Below are 20,679 nucleotides of genomic sequence, written 5' to 3' on the forward strand. Positions count from 1 at the left end.
GCTCCAGCTGGATGTCTCTGCCCAGTATCACCCACTGGAGGGGGGGACATGGCCCATTTTGAGGAGGCTGCAGGAAAGGGCAGGGTGTCACAGGGTTTAGTGATGGTTTGCTGGAAGACCTCACAAATCACCTCTGCCGTGTCCCTCATCCCAGTCTCCAAAAACGTGTGATCCACCAGCCCCCATTTCACACGGACTGATTTCTCCTGGATCGGCCGTTCAAACTCCTCCTGTGGGTAGATCAAGGCCTTTTTAAAAACCCAGAATAACTGAAAGGGTGATTTCCTAAGAGCACAAGGTGCCAATCTTCAAATGCTACTCGAGCTTCTTCTCCTGCCCCAGCCTCTGACTGGTTTTCCACCCAAGCACAGCATCTTCTCAGTGTTTCCCTGGTTCAGCAGAAGCAGAGACTTCGTCCTGTCTCCTGGTGCTGGTGACCGTTTAGAGCGTTTGACCACCACACCTGGGAATAGCATCCACAGAAAACCAGTTGCAATAGAAGAGTCCCTGGGTGCCCTCAGCCCTTTCATCAAGGAGCAAGTGGATAAAAACCTGCACAGAAGGGCATTTTTTAGCTTGCTGGTAGGCTTAAACATGGCAGCATGCAAAAGCTCACGTCACTCGACTCTGGAAAACTCTTTTTCAAGTTGATGCATATAATAAGTAGATTTACAAAGAAAAAAAATTATATTGCATAAACCCACACAAAGAGTTGAAAATAAAAATAAGGGAGCAAAAGGGAGAGCCCGTTCCCATGGATTTTCTCCAGTGGTACAGGCAGACCTGGGAGTCTGCAATCACCAGCGACACAGGCTCTCTCCCTTGGATGAAGAAAGCAGCAATAAAGAAAAAGTAATTAGATTAATCAAGCAGGGAACTATTTAGCAGCTAATTAAAATACCCTATTAATAACTTCTTCAAAACAGTCTGCTAAAAATGGGCCAATAATGCCCAGGCAGAAAATAAACAGCCTATTTAGTTTTTATTTGGTGCCTTCCGCTGCATGCTCAATGGCACCTGCCTGCCAGGCTGTCCATCTCACGGCTGGATCCACGACGGATCCCTGGACTGGATCCCGGATCGCTTGGATCAAAACCTAAGACCCCGTGGATCGAAACTGCTGAGAAGATCCCTTATTGCATGAGCAACACACAGAAAAGTGTAAATCAGCCTACAAAAAGGGCATGTCAATTGTCCACCCTGTTTTACACTAACAAAATCTATTTTTCCATTTATCTGCACCTTTTGCTGTATCGATCAGCAGCACAGAGCAAAGACTGTGGCAAAGTGACTTTTTATAGAGTCAGTGTGAGCAGGGAGCTGCGACGCAAGTGTCACTGGCTTGACAAATACTTGCTCTGGTCATCCGTCATCCTTATGGCTCCTCACTGCTACTAAAATTTGGGGAAAATTCCTGGTACTAAGACACAGAAGGGGGGGGAAGCTTCCAGTTTCTACCTGTTACAGGTGCTAAATTCCTACAGCCTTTACTGACAATAAGCAATTTTCATCAGTGACCTCAAGCTTTCCTCATCAACGATAACTGTAAATTGCCAGTAGAAATATAACGGCAATGAACCGATAGCTAGTATTTTACTTATTCTGTGTTTTTTGTTATGAAACATTCAGGGGTTTGCTTTTTTCCCCTACTGTAACAAGTACCAAGCCAAATGCAATAATAAAAGAAAAATTAAGACCAACATCTTCCAAAGTGCTCAGGAGTTTCCTCACTCCACATTATTTACCACTGATCTCAAAGTAGAGAATATTATGTCAATATTAAGCATTTGGGTTTGGTTTTTGGTTTTTTTTGTTGGTGGTGGTTTTTGGTTTTTTTTTTTTAAACCTTTAAAAAAAGATTAATTCAGGTGCTAACGTGTACGTTAGAAACACACATAACTTCATGCAGCATATAAAGGCAGGACTTATAGAAACTAATTCATAGATAAATCTCCTGTTTACTCAGTATTTGAAATGTCTCAATAGGGATAAACCTCACTTGGCTCGGCTTTAGACAACACCTACTCACTCAAAAGCTCATTCAGCCCAAGACTGTAAGCTAGATCATTATTTCTACAACAGTTTAAACTATTTTCAACACACTAAGGTCGATTTTTTTTTAACCTTCCTTAAAACAGGAGTTTTTAGAAAGTTTTCCAACTCTATCATTCAAAAGCCACAGCAGTCTATGAAGATTACCCCTTCTACTACCAAAAGACATGAGTTACAGCCATCTACAGAGTTTGAATATAATTTTCAATGCCCCTACAAAATGCTCATCCTGCATTTCAACTAAATATTGACATTCTTTTTTAAAAAAACCCAAACATTTACAATCCTATTCACATTTCCTTTTAACCTCTTGATTGCAGATATAATTTGCCATCAGGTACGCTTCTGAACTTGGGTAAAGCCACTGTGGGTTTTTTTATACAGCCGAGGAAGAGCCTGAGCGACCCAGCGATGCCACTAATGATGCCCTCCTCTACCCTGCACTGATTTTTTTTTTTTTTTATCGCAACCTACACCCGCGGTTTCTCATTCCTATGGCTCCAGCAGCAACTCTGAGCTCTGCGCCCTGACTGACAGGCCCCTCCACACAGGCACACATTTGAAGTACGGCTAAAAAAAATACCCACGTCAGGATCTCTGCGGTTCTTATTGGCTTACTCCAGTTTATGCTTGGTTAAGAAAATCAAAGAGCACGGCAGTCTATTGCCTGGCACCAAGAGTGTGTAAATGTTTGCTGGGTGACCAAAAAGAGGAGAAAATTAGAATAATAAATAAATGGAGAAAACCATAGAAGAAAAAAAAAAAAGACAAAAAATAAGATATTCCATAGGAAACATATACAAAGATATTGCGTTCCCAGACCAAAACACTTCATGAAGCATTTTGCAGATGTGGCTCTAGGCTGTTTTCTGATCCAATGAACGTTATGAGATGATGTGAATGAAATGTCAGTAAATAGGTTAAAGATACCGAAAGATGCAGTAATTCTACCTGATTACTTCGAAATGTCAGAGTTCTCCAGCTCCTTGTTGGGGATGATGGCTTTTTTCTGGAGCCTTTCTGAGGAGCAAGGAGACAAGATTTGGGGATTCAAGGCTGCTCCTTTCTTAAATTAGGTTCCTACTGGCAAGTGTTCTTTTGAGATAACTGTTAGTATTTTATGTATATGTCAGGAAAAATAATTTATATTACTACATTCCCAGAGCTTAGGTTACCAAAGACTTTCAGTTGTGTAGACAACACAGTACAGTTCAGATGCCATTATAACTAGATCCCACTCTCATGGCCGTAACAGTATTTAACAGGATAAGGAAGCATTTCTTAAACACTTCTCCACTTATTCATCTTTTTTGAAGCCTCCAAAACAAAGCTGAGTGCAAGGAAGTGTTAAGCAGATGAATGTGGCCTCCTCTGCTCTGGAGCACAGGCTCTGCAACCAGATTGAAAAGAAAAAAAATAAAAGGAAAAAAAAAAAAAAGAGCCAAATGTCTGTTCATACAACATGAAAAACACCCCAGCCCAATGCAGAAAATCAAAAAATAAAAAAAAAAAGACAAAAAGAAAAAAAAAAAGACAACAGTTTTACTGAAAACACAAAAAGAAAACCTTTGAATAATTTCTATCCATTAGGAAATTGCCATCAATTTAAGAAAGTGGAGAAATCTGACTTCAAAAATCTGCCCCAAATCCCATCAGGCCAGAAAGGGTATGCATTTGGGAGGCAGCTGCTCGGGAGGAGCAGGACTCCAACGGCTTCCCCGAGCTCGCTGGGGCAGCCCCGCGCGCTGCCCGTGCCCACACAGCCTCTTGCAAAGGAAAATGAAGCCTTTCAGTTTTAAAAGAGCCAAAGGAATTCGCTATAACCGATGAGCCCAAGCCTGCAGCCTGCAACCTGTGCACATTTCTAAAGTGAACCCAAAGTAACTGCACTCTGATTTTCACCAAGTCATTATGTAAAATAAAACCCAGCTGAAAGCCAGTGTGGGGCCACAAAATGCCTTCATTATCTTTCAGTCCTGTTCCAGTAAAAAAGCTGCCAAAATCTCATGGGTTCAGAGGGGCTGAGGTTTTTGTCTTAATAGCCTTTTACTTCCACAACACTGTACAACTTCAGCAAGATTTTTCTGCCAGTTTGTTTGAACCTAACAAGCTATTTTACCATTAAAACAAAACACAATGTGTCCAGGAGTATTAAACATTTTCCACAAGGCCCTGTTTTACAGTGACTCCAAGAATGACAATGCCAAATTACGAGTCCAAGACAGATGTCTTCCAGATGTGCTGAGCATCTCACACACACGTTGGATGTGGAGCTCTTCCGAAATGCTATCTGAGTTGTACCTGCTGCATTTAGATAGGTTGACCCCCAAGTTTCTGCTTCTGGGAAACTATTCTTACGAATAATTTTCTCCAGAAAACGGCCACATATCTCACATGCCTACAGCAGGGTGAAGAATAAAAGTCTGATGATAACCATCGTACGGAACAAATGGGAAAGCAGTGGGAAGCCGTGGGATGGAGAGGTGCAGCGCTGCGAGCGTGACTTCCCCACCGCACACCCGCGCTCCGGGTACCAGCCAGCCAAGCAAATTGCATGAAAACCGTCCAGCATCAGAAACTTGCAGATGATCAACAGCTTCAGCAGCCTGACGTTTTGTTAACACAGACTGCTCCATTCTCGGGACAGAAGGGACAAACGCAGGAGGGCGATGCCAGCCCGGCGCAGCAGGAGCAGCCACGCGGTGCCGGCACAAACCTGCCCCTCAAACAAGGGCTGCATTTGTTGGAGTGCGCAAACTGAATAAAACCAACTGGCTCTAGTTTAGAGCATGCATTTTACGCTCTAAATAGTGAATATTCCTTACTCCAACCTCCTTTCCTCCAAGCAGGCATCCCAAGCGCCGACTCACCTACAGCATCGAGCCCAAGGGAAAGAAGAGCTCCCTCACCGCGCGCCGGGGCGATAGCTCTGTACAGCTTAAACCACGGAGTCTTTGGGACAGAGATGATCCTCCACACTGAGCGAACAGAAATCTCTACCCCCCCGTGCAGGAGCACCCCTGAAGCTCCTGCCCAGAAGGACTGGAGCGCGTAATGCCCACCCCACGGTCCCACGCTGCCGCAGCCTTTTGCACAGCTCACAGAGAGCTCCCAGCACTTGGAGTCCTTGAGCTGAGCGGGTATTCATGGCACTTGGTATTTTTTTTCCATGTTATTCTAGAATTCAATACTCGAACACTGGCCATATGAAAATAGCGCCGTGGCAATTCTCTTTCAGACTGTTTTACAACTCAAGCCAGAGGAACGCAGCAGAACCCAGAGTCCAGTTACACTTTGAAAGCCTTCACATTACATGGGACACCCCAAACAGAAATACTTATTTCTAAACCTTTCCCTCAGAAGAGCCTGAGCACAGCTCTGATCCAAAAAAAAAAGACCAAATATCAGAGGTTCCTACAAGCCCACAAAAGATTTTGCTATTGCTACCAGTTTACCTGCAAGGCACCCAGATGCTATGGTGAGGGATAACTACCCACAGCTGGTCCAGCTGTCTATCAGTCTTTGATTGAGTTTATTCACAGACAGGTTCTGAGAATCATATCGCCAAACAAGATTTGCTTTAATTGGCTACATTGGTCCTCCCAGAGGAGCACTAAGATGGGGCTTCCACAGCAAGTAACTGCAAATACAAAGTTAAATCTGGTTTTCTATAAATATACAGGAACATTTGCTTCCTGGCAACATTCCCGTTAGTAAACCAATTTGCTAAATATTCATAAATAGGAAACTAAAGGGCCATGGATAGAGCCAAAGAACTTACACACAAAATATTCACCACAAATATTTTTTCACTGTATTTGGCTTGCTCAAGATTTAATGGAAAAAAACCCTGTAATAACACCTGGCATTCAGCATCGTGGCTTCCACTGGAAAACCTCTGGTGAGGAGATCGGATGGAGTTAGAGAAGGGTGCCCAGAACCGACCCACGTCCGCAGGGTCCTTGCCCGTGCCCTAACCCCGCAGAGAGGAACCGCGGCAGGGCCGGGGCACCAACACCTCCTCCAAACCCCACCGGTGAGCTGCCGTGCCAGAACGGCACAGAGGTGACAATGCCGCTACGGCAAAGCCTTGCCTGAGCTCTAATAGCAAAGCAAAAGCCTCGGGTATATGTTGGATACGCCCAAATTCTTTCCCCTGAGCTTTTCTACATTTTGATCACAACCCTCTGAGCAGGAGAAATAAATAAAACCCCACTAGAAGTTCAGATACTACTCTGAAAGAATTTAAAAAATAAAATTCCTCACATTATTCCTGAAAAGTGGCTGCCTTCGCTAAACTCTCACCTAAACTGCCAGTGTGGCAGATAAAAAGCAAGCAAGGACGGAAAACTCTGACAGACCCTGAGAGGAGATTGCAGTCATTGCGGGCAGAGACAAACCCTATACATTTTACACGGCGAACCTCTTACAGGTGAACCTTTGTTTAGCCCATCAAGCTGTTGTCAGTGAAAACAACCCTCACTCAAAAGGAAAACAAATGTCTTCTTTTGGACTTGTCACAGCAATAGGCTTTTTACTAGGAAGGTTGCATTTAAATATAATTGTAAGCGAGCAAGTTCCTCGCTCTGCATTGTGTGGTTCTTTCTTCCTCTGAATTTTGAACTGAAAGAGCAGAAGAGGAATGAGCTGTGGTTTTCTCCATCACACGCCTTCATTACCTTGGGGATTTTTTTGTTCAGCAAGATCATTATGAGATGAGGAGGCTGCAACTGCATTTGCAAAACTGCAATATTTCCTTGCCCTTCCAGAGCCCCAAACCCAAACATGGGGCAACTCTTTATGCGAGTACAGCAGCCAGATGAGTTTCAAAACCTGCTGTCCTGCATACCAAGAACAGCACAACTCCACGCTTATGGACATGATGCACCATGATCACACCTCCACTGACCACTACCCGTTGCATCCCCGCTTGGGCACAGGGATTCTGCGTTCCGTAGCCCCAGCCTGCGCTCCTCCTTCACCCCTGCAAAACCTATAGGAAAAACAGCACATGCCAGGGGATTTTATAGGGACAGGGAGCCTAGAATTAGGGTGATTTAACAAGAGCTCTGATAGTCACTTCTATGACCTTGAGAAAGTCACTGGCTCTCTTCCAGACTGCAATTCCTCCCCTATAATGGGTGGATTACTATTTTCCTGGCATGCAAGGGTGTTGTGAGGTCTAATTCATTAATCTTTTTAAAGCATTCTAGGACACTTTGATGGAAAATGCAAAATACTATCAGTAAAAGCCTCCCATTTAAATCTCACCTGGAAACCTTCCTCTTACTCCTTAATTTGTGATTGATCCCCGCTCAATTAGAGGTAATGGGATTTACATGTACACTCCAGCAGCAGAGCAGACCCCACAGGAAGGTGCCAGCGCCGGTGCTAATTCACATGAAGTAGCCAGGCGATCGGTACCTGCAACTCAACGAGCCACGGTTGGATGCTGCATCCCTGGAACACACAGTGACCACCCAAATCAGCACTGGGCGAGGGGATGGGACACGAATCCCTCCGCTACCGCAGCGCCCACCCCTACACAAACGCTGCAACGGTTGCACTTCCAATTAACTATGCACTTTAGGATTGAAATTCCTCTCCGTGACTCAGCTTTTTACCAAAAAAAAAAAAAAAAGTTTCTACTCAAAGAGCCTTCGAGTCACTAGCAGATAGACCAAATCTGCAGATCATTCATTAGCTCACTATGTCAAGTTTTAATGTTCACGGGAACAGTTTCATTTCACGTGGGCGAGGGAAGGCAGATAACCTCACCGCCGGCACTTCATGCGCCTCCAACGAGAATACAGCTTCAATACAATATGCAAAAAAACAACCGGGGAATTACAAAGGGCTTTATCAGTACCTCGTGCTGCGAAGCTCTGGCAGAGTGCTTATTTTAAAAAGTATTCCTCTGACTTCACCACACCTCCGGTAGGATTCAGCCCTCTTGAGCATATTAGCAAAAAGTGCCTGTTAAATCCTAGAACGCAGAGGCAGGAAGGTGCGAAGGCTGCTGGAAGCTGCACCTGCTTTTTTCCTTGCAGTCACTTAATTGAATCTGCAGCATCCAGCCTGTTGGTATTCCCCAGCACTCAGAATTTCAATTTGCTCCATGAGCAAATTTTTATACTGAGCACCCAGAAAAATTAGCATTTCTGCTGAATAGCTTTTAATCAACTATTCTCAAGAATCAGTCCTTTTTATCTTTAAAGCACTTCTAAATCTCCTTGCCTGAGTCTCCCCTAGCCCTAAAATTTATTCTATACATTTGTTTTCATCCATTCAGTTTCCAGCATCCTTTACCACAATCTAATTGTCTTAATCTTTAATGCTCATCTCCACCTTTTAACCTTTTTGGTTTTCTTTTTAAAAGCAATCTCTTGGTCTCTCTCAGGGTTTGTTGTTTGTTTGGTTTTTTTTTTTTTTTTAATTAAGGTTTTCCCTGGCCTCTGTCTCAGCACAGAGCTGGAGGTGTCCCATGGAGAGTTGCCTGGCACCAAACTGAACATTACCTCTCCAAAGGTGACTTGTGAGGCCCTTAATTAAATCAGTAATTTTTCTCGGAATACAATTTATGCAATTTTAGAGAAATGAAGGCAACTTCACAAGTGTCACGAGCACTGAAGAGCTCAGCTCCTGATTCCTGTGGTCACCCATTAGCCAACATACCTAATTCTGAAAGAATCCAAATTCTTAGGGAATATTCCCAGCATTTTTTTACTAGGGGAAAAGAAAACATTCATGGTTTTAATTTTCAGTCTAACAATGGCTCACAGGAAATCTGTTCAAATTACTTAGCCTTTTTTGCAGCAGCGATTTCATGCCAAACTGGGACTTGGTTTCTTGCAGAATTACAGTGGCTGCCAGGAAAGGCAATCGGTCCTGGGGAGAAACCCCAGCCTAGGAGAGAAATCACAATGTAGGATATTCTTTATATGCAACTGAACTAACCATGCCGTGCATCTGAAGTGATCTGTGTGCAATTTCCACGTGTACCTCCATGCTCTGAGGTCCAGGCTCAGCACTTGCTCCCAAGCAAGCCGACTCAAGCTCTCGCATAAATCTCCCAGCACAGAGAAATATTTTGCGCTTTGTGGTCACAAGGAAATGAAGCTGTAAGATATATTCTCCATAGGTGACATTTTGCACAGACATAAATTCCCCGTCTCTTGAACCACCATCCTTAGTTTCCACCTGATGCACTTCTAGGTGGAAGCACTTAAAGAGCATTCCAATAACGCTGAATTACTGCGGTTCAGCACTGAAATTTGAAGGTTTTCCAACAGAAAACACTTGAATTAAACAGCAATAGGAATTCTTAATCTCCACCAGTGAAGAAAGTATAAAACCCCCTATTCTCTGTTTTTATGCAATATTTGTTTTTCTTCACTTGAAATTACTTAGGTAACACACGGCACGTGCGATCCTTCCCGTCCACTGGGAAAACCACGGATGTAGACACTTCATAGAATCATTTAGGTTGGAAAAGACCTTTAAGATCATCGAGTCCAACCATAAGATTGTTTGATTCCATTCATTTTTGATACAAGCCCTAGAAGCTCAACTGAATCAAACTGTAATCCAAACATCCCTTCATTAGGAGATTGAGTAGGAGTCCAGATACAACGCCGAGTGCAGCCACAGAGTATCCAGAATGGGGTTCAATCCTTCCCAATACTCAGGTATGCTTAGATCACCAATTTTACTGTTAGTTCCAGTCAGAGTCAATGGGAAACAGCAGGGAGTGCTTTGCTAGCAGCTTGGTTAGCTCAGCATTTCGCTACGCAAACATTGTCCGTGCATGTGCCCCAAGTGACAACCAGCTGGGGGACGGTCCTCCCCATGAGCACCCCTCAGGAAATTGTATTCTGAAATTTACAGCTTGACACAATCGTATTTTCGTAATATTGACACATTAGAAATCCTCCAAATTACTGCAGGAGCAACAGAAAAAAAAAAAGACATAAGGGGAAAAGAAAAAAAAAATTGTTGTTGTAGTAGTGGTGGTGCAACCGTGATGGTCTAAGAACTAAAATGTGCACAGGGTTTACAGGGAAAGGCAGTATCTTTTATTACACTAACAACATTCGGGGAAAAAAAAAAAACAAACAGGTAAACTTTTGAGCATCCAAGCTCTTTTCAGGACTATGAGACATTCAGCAATGCAGAGGCTCTGTAAATGTGTCACTTTTTAATCATGATTTCATAATACTGTGCCCCACTTTGCCGGCATTTCTCCGGTTTATTCACCACCTAGAGTGGTTTGGAAAATTGCTGATGGAAAGGTGAGAGCTAATATTAAATTCAACAAAATAAAAAAGCAAAAGTTTTCTTCAATGTTTCCTACATTGGGCTCTTCTATATTTAAAGTATGGTTTAAGCTCCCAAATTCATGTGCAATAAATATTAACCTGATTTGCAGAGAAGAAAAGCGAGGCGGACACAGTGAGTCCAGACTACCATCAAACCATGACAAGCATGTGTCAGATGAACAGCACACAAAAATAGGTAAAAATGAAAGACAAACATCCCCTGACATACTGAGCCTTGTAGGCAGCAGTACCAAAGTTTGCATAGGAACTCCAACTGGTAAATGCAAGCTACATCTCTGTCTCTTCCCACATCCTTTACTTTGATTCTCCATCCTCCTCCTCTGCTTCCATTCCCCATCACAACTGCTAAGGCTATGCATCAAAAGAAGCTTCATTATCCCCTCTCAGCTCTCCTGAAATCGCTGCAGTGAAGGTTTACCAGTGCCAGGCTTTGAGCCGGCTCAGCAGATGCCACCCGAAAGAATAACGAGCTGCATCTCATTTCTCTGCCCTCAACTATATTAAGCTGCAACTCTGGATGCTTTAAACTGAGCTCGTCTCATGCTACCATTATCTTCCTCCGTGCCATAGAGTTTTAGGCTGAGCTTTTCTATTTTCAAAGTGTAAACAGTTCCTTAAACCCCTTTCTTAATCACCTATCATACCCTCCTTTACATTCATGCAGAGCAGGGATTCCCAAACAGTGCTTGATGCTGGCGTGGTCCTCCAGCAAGGCAGACAGGCTGCATGTTTCATTAACTATGGGCTTCTGTGACTGCAGTTCAACCAGTACGCCCTAAATTATAAGGGGGAAAGAAATTAGAAAGAAGAATTCTGACTGGTTTGGGGTTTTTTTTAAAGATGTTAATACTGCTGCTGAAACATCCTTTAATTCCTTTGTTCACTAGTTGACACATAACATGAAACTGTTTGGTTTTATGGGAGATGATATGGCCATACACGTCAAGACTGGCAACCAGAGAAGATTAATAGACTGGTCCTTAAATAAGATGAAACAGATAACAGCCACCAAATAAAACTGTTCACAGGGGCCCCAGTCATATGACCGTTGTAAAAAATAAACTTTACACAATTTCATATTAAAAACAAAAGGCCACATTACAGTTACTCCTGCACTCCCCAAATGGCCATTGCCTCAAATTGGAGCTATAAAACCACCAGGAATGCTGGATAGGGATCACTTTAGATAACACCACTTTTTCCACTAGCCTCATCCATGGTACGTTTTCCCCCATTTCAGCTTTACCGACCGTATCTGAAATCTGTCACCAGTCTATGTAGAGTCACAGCATTGGGGAAACAGAGATTTGTTTTTGGCGAAGCAGAAACAGGTAATGGCACTGCTGAGAGGAGTTACAGTGGACATAATTCACCTTTTGATTGACTGTATCAAATTTAGTGTCCATCGCAGTGCTCCAGCCCCACTTTCCTTTGAACCTATAGGATTACCATTATGGCCGTGAGGTCCTCGGCAAAGGCTTTCTATTACTAGTATGTATTAGGTCTCAAAGACTCTGTTGGTTTGGGGGTTTTTTTTTGTTTGGTTTTGGTTGTTTTTTTTTTTTTAATTCTTACGTGCATTTCTTCTTTGGGGACTTTTTGAGGGTCTTCTTTAGGACCTTTGCTAAGCTTGATTCTTCTTATGCTTAAACTTCCCACACTCTCTTCTTATTGGCATTTGATTTCCAATGACAGCCCAACTATATCAGGGACAGTTTCACAACTGACTCTTAGAGGGCCAAGATTTCCCTTCCATGAATTTCCGTAACGTGAGGAAAGGTCGCATTAAAATGAAAAGGTCTTTTAAAATGAAAAATACTCTTAAAGACCTTAGGTGTACTCCTGCAAAATTCCTATTACCAAAGCTAGAAGCAGACCATCTCATGTTCGCATCCTCACATAAATCAATGGAATTTCCATAATTTACCCCAAAGATTGACGCAGTCTGTTTATAAGGAGTTAAGCTGTCAAACACATTTAAGAGGATTCAGCCTGAAAAGCCAGGTAAAATTGATCCCTCCCCAAAAGACTCAGTGGAGAGAGCTGAAAAAGCAGCATGGGAATAGCAAGGGATCCCTTTGGAATTCAGAGTCCTGAAGTATTCAGTATAGTGAGAACTGTATCAGCCCTACTGAGAGCAAACACATACCTCCATTATATATAGCACTTATCTCTCTTTATAACATTTGAAATTCCTAATATATTTACACTGGACACTGAAATGATCATTATAGGCCAGACCTACATGTCAAAGATCCCAGCCTACTCCCCAGAGGGATTAATTGCATGCCTCCCAACAGCTTGGAATCCATCTCACTGCCACTGAAGCAGCCTGTCAGCAGTGCTGCAAAGTTAAATCGGCAAATATTAATTGCCAGCTGGGAAATCTGCCATTAGTTCACACTCAGATTTTTTCCAGCTGGAAAGATAGAGAGTGTTAAATGGAGCAGATTTCTTTGCAGTCTGCAAACCAGCCGATGGAGAGAGTTTGCCTGTTTTGCAAGCACTAAATGAGCAAAACATTCAACACCTTCTCAGAGATGTTTTGAAATGCTATTCTCTAGAACAAATTACTTCTGGAACTAACAAAGCACCAAACTAACACATGGACAACAAATAAAGTACAGAGGAAATAAACCACCACCACCCGAGGCTGAATTCATATCTACTCAAGATCACTGCAGTGATACGTTGCACAAGTTATTAGCCTGCTCGGGTTTGGTTTTTTTTTTCCAAGTTTGTAATTTATTTACATTCAAGCACAGAAAATTTTCTGTCAACATGCAGAAGATTATCATTTTCCATAATTAGAAAGAAACTTTTGGAGAACTGGAGGAAAGATAGACGAGAAGTTGAAAATGAAAGATGCCATTTAAGGCCATGAAATCGTAAGATTATGGGATGATATGGGTTGGAAGAGGCCTCGACATTTAAACATTTAGTGCAGGGTCAGACTAGGTTGCTCAGGGCTGTTCCCAGCCAGGTCTTAAAAGCCCTCAGAGATGGAGGTGGCACCTGGGCAGCCTGCCCCACCACTCAGCGGTCCTCATGGGAAAACCATCTCCCTGCATCCAGGCTGAACCTCTCGTTACAGCTTTTCCCCTTGTTTCTCATTCTCTCCCTGTGCAGAGTCGGGCTCCATCCTCTATGCTGTATGTGCATAAATGTCACGTGAGAACAAATTGTTCTCGCTCTTCCAATGTGTACACACACTTGCACGCGTATGTGTACATGCACGCACAACCCAGCACATGGGCATGCACACTTTGGAAGACTATATATATAAGTTTATGGCACGAAATGCAACAGTGAAAGGCTCAAACCCAGCAGTGTGACTCTGTGTGTAATGGAGAGGAGAAAGGCAGGTGGTTTTCCACAGGGATTTCTTTCCAAGTTCTGCACAAAATCTGTACAAAAATATGATTTATCATGGGGCAAGAATTGACCTTGTTTGAGGAATGAAATTACTGTCATATATTTGCTTAAAAGAAAAAAAATATATTTTACGCAATGGGACCAAATTATTGAAGAAATTACTACTGACATTTCAGGAGAGACTGGAGGAAGGAGGAGAACGGGACTGGAATACTAGACATGAATGTGCTTTTATAGTGCCCCATCTCTCCACATAAAATTCTGTCAGACCTCATAAAATTAGAGCTTTAGTAGAAGTTGGATTGAATGGACAAAAAAAAAAATTAATAAAGTAATCAGCACAGGTACAGTGCATTTACATAATGGAAAGTTCAAGAATTTGGTCAACTAAGTTGGATTGAATTCATGCCAGAGCACAAACTAAATCTGACCAGCTGCAGTACAAAGCTGCTATACAGCCCAGCAAGAAAAGCTTAGCTTTTTATAAAAAACCCAATACACCTGGATAAAGGGAGGATGTCAGAACCAGAGAAAATAAGGAATGAGCTTGGGCAAGCAACGTGGCTGCCTTCCTCTAGCAGGGGCTTGGCTGCTGCAGAGGAGCTTTAGGATTGCTTATCTCACAGAAAAGAGCAGGGAGGGAAAGAAAGAAGGGAAAAAATTACTACTAAATCCTGAAAATGGAAAAGCATAGCTCTAAACAGAAAGAATTTCTCTTAAGTATGTACACTGCTAGAGAAGTGCATTGCTCTGATGTTTCTGGAGGAAGGAAAGAGGTAAGGGAAGAAAACTGTATCGAGTGGTGTATGCAGAGCTTTCACTGGCCAAAAATAATGAAGAAAAATGAGTGAAGAGATTGAATGGGTGTAAAAAGTCAAAAGGAAAAAAAAAAATTAATAGAAGTGGAAAAAAAGTGGACTACTGCTATGGGAAAGCAAAGCATAGTCCAAATCACTGCGCTAAAATGATATAGCTGCATTATCCAAGGCATTTATTCAAATAGGAACGTTTCCAGGCCAACTGCTCATTTTGGACATCTGTGGGACAATTGTCATTATGAGCACAGATATCTTTCCAGTTTTCATGGGTAGTAGGAGTGCTTCTGGGGAAGACGAACCTCTTTCTTCTCCTCTTTGGCAAAGAGCAAAAGTATTTCATCCTCATGTATTTTGTTACCCAGTCAAAATCACCAACACTCAAATCAAATGACTATGGAAACTCACAAAACAGTGAAAATACATAAAACCAAAAAACCTGCCCCATATAGAGAAGTCTTAAATAGAACATTTTGCTAGGGGAAAACCAAACTATGTTTCATACCAGTGAATACAACAGGATCAAGGAGAATTTGAACGGCTATGAGTAGGAGTGACATTTCTCCTGAGACCTCTGGATGTAGGACTTCTGCTTTATGGTATTTCCCTTTGGGTTCCAAACTTCTAAGTGAGGTTTTCCACCTATTTATCATTTTCTTTGTCGACTGAGAAAAAAGGGATGGCATTTGTATTTTTGTGCATGGCAGCACTGGGGAACTGTGCTGCACCAGAGTGTACAGGATGAAGCCTGGGGAGATCTATCCTGCTGGGACCTCTCATTGCTTCACCCACATTTCCACGTGCTCCCACCTTAGACGTCGTGTCCATTCACCAGCCCAGCCAGACCAAGCCTTGGGCAGCCCAAAGTCTGCACACCAAGGACTGACACCCTCCGTGAAATCTTTCACAAACACAACGTTGATGCAACCGACCCACGTTTGCCGACACCAGAGAGCCGATGTCTCCATGTGGCCCACTCTTACCCAACACAGCTGTGTGATTTTCCAGATTGCTCTCAAAAAGACATGTATTAATTTCAAACAATGCCATGGGGGAATCTGGATGTCTGAAGGCACGTAAGTTTTTTTTTAGCTTCTTGGACTCTCAAGGTTTCAAGAAGCCATTGCATTCTAGGCTGGGCAAAGGAGAAATTGGTCATTTGCCTAGAGCCAAATTCTCTTCTGCTCTTCCTAATACTAATGCTACTACAGAATGAAATGCTAGTGAGGTAGCACAAATCAAGCAATGCTGCTAGACACACGCAAGTATTTGCTATACACCAGTATTTACAAAGCACTTCGCATGTGATGAATATGCTAAAAGACAAAAAAATCCTTCCCCAAAATACACAAAAGAAAACAAGGTCTTTACTGTTTGCTTTGTTATCAGTTTACTGTGCATAGACCTAGCTCGGTCAAAGTGGAATCAGAGTATTTGACCTCCGTCATACTTTAAGGCCATCCAGTTTGTCACTGATAACTGGGTAAACTGGCAGAGCACACAGATGCAATCTGCGGTGTCCCTCAGCTCTACACGGGGACTTAAGTCATAATTGAGCAAGTCAACTGGGACAAAAAACCATGAAGCAGCCCACTCATCAGCCTAGCTGTACTCAAATAATTAAACGATCTATTTGATAGAAAACAAATAGAAAACATGTGACTACTGACAGATGTACACCTAAGATTCAGCTGAAACAATACATTTTGCACCTTTAAGATTTTTCTCCAGTCATAGTATCTTATGCTTTATGTCACATTTATAATGTTGCTATAAACCTGTAGCTTAATTGCTTACTACAGTTTTCTATTTAAGAAGAAAACACTGTCATTCGTGACTTACAAATAGGAGACTAAAGTACAAAGAAATGAAAAGATACACAGAAGGTTACTCAGGAACTGCACTGCAGAAACAGGGGCTGAAGCCAAATATTCCTATGGAGTCCCACTCTGCGGGTTTATTCCCCCCTTAAGGCAAATTTTTTTTTCCCTACATTTTATCTCTGCAGACAGCGGTGTGAAGTATTTTTTTATTTATTCATCTGGGAAGAGAAGTGAGTTTGTTTCTTTCTTCCCTTCCATAAAGCTGTTATTCTGCTGAAAAGCAGATTTAAGCAGTGCTCCGTGGCAAGAGTTTAAGGGTTACTTTAAACTGGGACACAAAACTACTACTTTCTGACATCATTTCATGGTGTGTTCAGGAAAGTATTCAAGCGTGACATTGTATCATTAGGTATAATACAGCCATTGCAGAGGCACTGATTACTGCAATGAGAACTCATTTTCTTTAACACTATATGCGATAAGGAATGAATAAAAACCCAGGCCAGAAGCATCATTGTAAAAAGGTGGGCTACGTACAAGAATGAAAAAACTGAAGACACTTTTTGGGGAGCCAGGGGAAGAAAACCCCCTGCATCAAGGAGGGTTGGAGGGCTGCTGAGCACCTCTGGAATTAAGATTTCCCCTTTCTTTGGGAGGTTTCTCATGCTGCAGTCCCATCTGCATCTTACTCAGGGATGGAGGCAGTTTCCAGCCAGATCCATGCCCTGATTTGAGTCGATATCCAGAGGCAGAAACACCAGCACTAGGAGCAAGGCACAAATGTCCTTTTTAGACGCTCCTTTTTAAAGCAACAAGCAAAAATCCCTCTTCACCTTGACCTGCTCATGTGATGTCCCTCCAAACATGCTTTTAGGTGATTCCTTTCCATCATTAACTTCATACAAGGTCTATTGATCCTAGACCTAATTACCTGCTTTGGTCAATTTAGAGTGTGCCTGTGACAAACTAACCCAGCTCAGCTGGTGTTCACCAAGTCAGTCCTCCGACCAGCCCCTCTGTCCCGTCCACAGCCAGACCTCCAAAATAAATGAGACTTTGCAATGCTGTGTAAAGCAGTGCCTAGATAGCTCTGGAAATTTTGGGCTGGTCTCAGTCTCTGGGCCTCCTCTGAGGCACAAGAACAGCAATGCTTTTCTATCTCCAAAGGGTATCACAAGGATATATTAATAAGACTCTTCAAATGGGCTCCTGTTTCTTAAATAGGCTCTTCTAGCATCATGTTAGTAAATGAGAACCTGTGATGGATAGCTCTGTATACAGCCAAGCTCCTCAGGGGCTCAAGTGCCCAGTGAGCTGAAGATAAAGGAATTATTTTCATATTTGATCACATAAATGTCACTGGATATATTTGCAACAACCCACTCAAATCTTTCTGTAGGTATATGGAGTCACATTTGACAATGACTTTTCAAGATATACTCTAGTGAGGCCTTTATAAGGCCTCTCATTAGAAGAAAATAATTTACAACTTCTTCCACTCCCTGGCATTTTATCACACACTCCTGCTCCTACAGCCTCACCCGATTTGTGACAGGATAGTACATGGCATACAAAACATTAAATGGAAAAGACACGGGACTTTAGTGATTTGGTGCAATGATGATAATGAAATTTGCTATTGAACAAGTAAAACAGCTGAAGATGTACGCATCCTACTGGTAACCAGAACTGTCTTTAAAATAATTTTAAACTCTGTTCTGGCAGTACACTTCCCGCTCCTCCTACTTCATCTAAACAGCTCCTTTCCTTTGCCTGTGTCATTTGCCTAAGTAGTTTTTTGTTTCTCATTTTTGCAACAAACTTTTAATAACACCATATACACCTTTTTCTTAGCATCTTTGTCTTGTTCAAAGCCTTACCAAATGAATTGGATTGTAAAAAGTTATTACACTGGCAGTTGAAAGTACTGAGTACACAATGCATACAGTGATGTTAATTATTTACCAGTTTCCAGTCTGATTACATTTTGGGTGGTGATGACACTCAGGGGCTTAATAGCTGCATAAAACATCGTGTTATGTTCTACAGTGTCCTAGAATAAATCATCCTTGAAAAACTTATCTCTTAGAAATAAAACATACCGTTCGGCCATTTATCAGGATTACAGTAAGATGAGTGATGAAAATTCTACAGAAGTATTTATTTTTAATGATGCCCTACCTTTGAAGAAACAGTCCTTGCTGTGGATAATGTAGATTTTCTTCCTCTGCAGACAGGAGGCTTGATGCAGTTGACAATGATTTTCATAAAATTTGCCATCAGATCCACACACGGGCATGTAGCTGGACTTGCAATCTTCTACACATCTGCACTCGGGCTGATTGGTGTCCTTGTTCATGACACACTTACTCCCCCGGCCGCAGTACTTCTTCTCACACGATGCGTGCAGGCCATCCTGCCCATAAAGCACTGGGAAGAGCAGAAAACGTCAGGGTAAGCAACATTTACCTAACAGACCATGCTCGTCTGTAGTAGCAGCACAACCATCACAGAAGCAGGAGGTACAAGGTTTCAGATGCAAAAAGCACACCCCTCTGAAGAGCAGCAGTTTGAAGAGTGTCTTCACGTCTGCGTTCCCAGACCTCCAGCTCTCACTCATCACAACACTAAGTGCGTGCTGAAAACGCTTTACTGAAAAAAAAAAAAAAAAGTGATGGACATGTGGCTGTTTGTTCTTTTAGCCCTTTGCAAAACTAGACCCTAGAATAAAATCCAGTGCCCAGATAAAATTCAGTGCCCAAACTTTGGCCATGAGCTACATTTAGAAGGCGATTCTGAAAACCTACACTTCTCCGGCCAAAAAACTCACAAGGAGCTTCATTTTGGGGAGCAAAGAGCCCTAAGAGCCAGCACTTCAGCTTCTGTACCGGTGTCCACATTCAGAGTCTAACTTCCCCCCCATGAGCCAGAAGCAGAACATACCCAAGGCTAAAATTCACACAGGTTTCAATGAGAGCTCAGGCAGACAATTGCTGAGAACTTTTGAAAAAAATAACCCCCAAGAAAGACTATCACTGAAGTCAGGCAAATATTACAGGAAGATGCTTCTTGCTGTAAAACCAACCATCAGTATCTATCCCTACACTCTGAATAATGACATATAATAAAAAATAACTTTCTACTACTTTTAAGAATTCATTGGATATAATATTCTGAACATTACTGTACTATCTGCTGTTTGATACTATTAAAAGGCTAAGGAACTTGCCCTTGTGCTATAACATTTTCTGCTTCTGAGGTTTCCTCACTTAAAGGCTTACAACAGAACATTATTATAATTCATACAGGACAGGCTACTTCCAAACAGGCCACTACTCAGAGCAATAATTAGCATTATACTCAATGAAGAGAGTTTCAGGAAATTAGATTAGTCTATGCTAATTGGAGTACACAAAGTTGAGAATTACAAAGGGATGCTACAAAAGGCATAATTAAAGCAGGAATAAACATTTTGTAGTGCACAACCCGCTGCCAGCCTTGCACAGCCTTCCAACAGCGGCAGCCACCGGCTGCACCAACGCCAGTGACTCAGTCTGGACCAGCAAGACAGTTTGGAAGCAAATCCCTGTTGTCTACATTTACCACATGTAGGTTTGGCTCTTGGTGAGGTTTTGGTGTACGCTAGGTTGCAGGGGAAGCTCAAGTGGAAGCACTGCTCCAGATGTGCTCCAGTGTCCAATGGGACAAATCCTGCAGCAACTGTAGCACCACAACATTCTCCAAAATGCACCCAGGGCTCTTCCCTTCAAAGATTTTTCAAGTAGCAGAACAGTTCAGCCTAGCAGAGCAGACCAGATCTCATCCAAAGTCCCCTCCATCACATGCAATGGAGATGTGAGGAGCATCAGCACCAGCTACTTCAATCTACCAGTCCTTTTTTATCATAACCTTTGTTAGCTAAATTCCATGCTAACATCGGCATAGGCCCTGCCTGCCCGGCGTTTTATGCCAATATGAAATGCCCCAGTAATGAAGCTACATTTCATCTACTAGTGATCAAGGGGTTAAAGCGTGTGCACAAAGACAAGCAAAAGTTTCTACAAACCCCCATTTTTCTTGGTCTCCATTAAGCCTTTGTTTTTATCACTGTAAATCTGAAAGGGAAAAAAATCTGTTATTGGAGGATTAACTATTTGACTCAATAACTCATTAAAATTCCTCCAACTTGGCAAGCTAAGAAATATTGACTTTTCCTGACTTGTAATAAACTAGAAGGTCAAAACATCTCTAAGCAGTGCAAAAAGTACAGTCCCT

The 20,679-nt window shown here is 42.3% G+C and overlaps 1 protein-coding gene across 2 annotated transcripts in view; it reads right to left on the minus strand.

Moving 5' to 3' along the window:
- The window catches only part of FSTL4 (follistatin like 4), a 240,379-nt gene that overhangs the window by 145,271 nt on the left and 74,429 nt on the right, over positions 1-20,679 (minus strand). For both annotated transcript variants that reach the window (XM_052772036.1, XM_052772035.1), the window contains exon 4: positions 18,586-18,834. In XM_052772036.1, coding sequence (XP_052627996.1) covers positions 18,586-18,834 — 249 coding nt within the window. The remainder of the gene's footprint in view (positions 1-18,585; positions 18,835-20,679) is intronic.

The sequence above is a fragment of the Harpia harpyja genome, chromosome 20 (genome assembly GCF_026419915.1).
Source record: "Harpia harpyja isolate bHarHar1 chromosome 20, bHarHar1 primary haplotype, whole genome shotgun sequence".
Taxonomy (NCBI): domain Eukaryota; kingdom Metazoa; phylum Chordata; class Aves; order Accipitriformes; family Accipitridae; genus Harpia; species Harpia harpyja.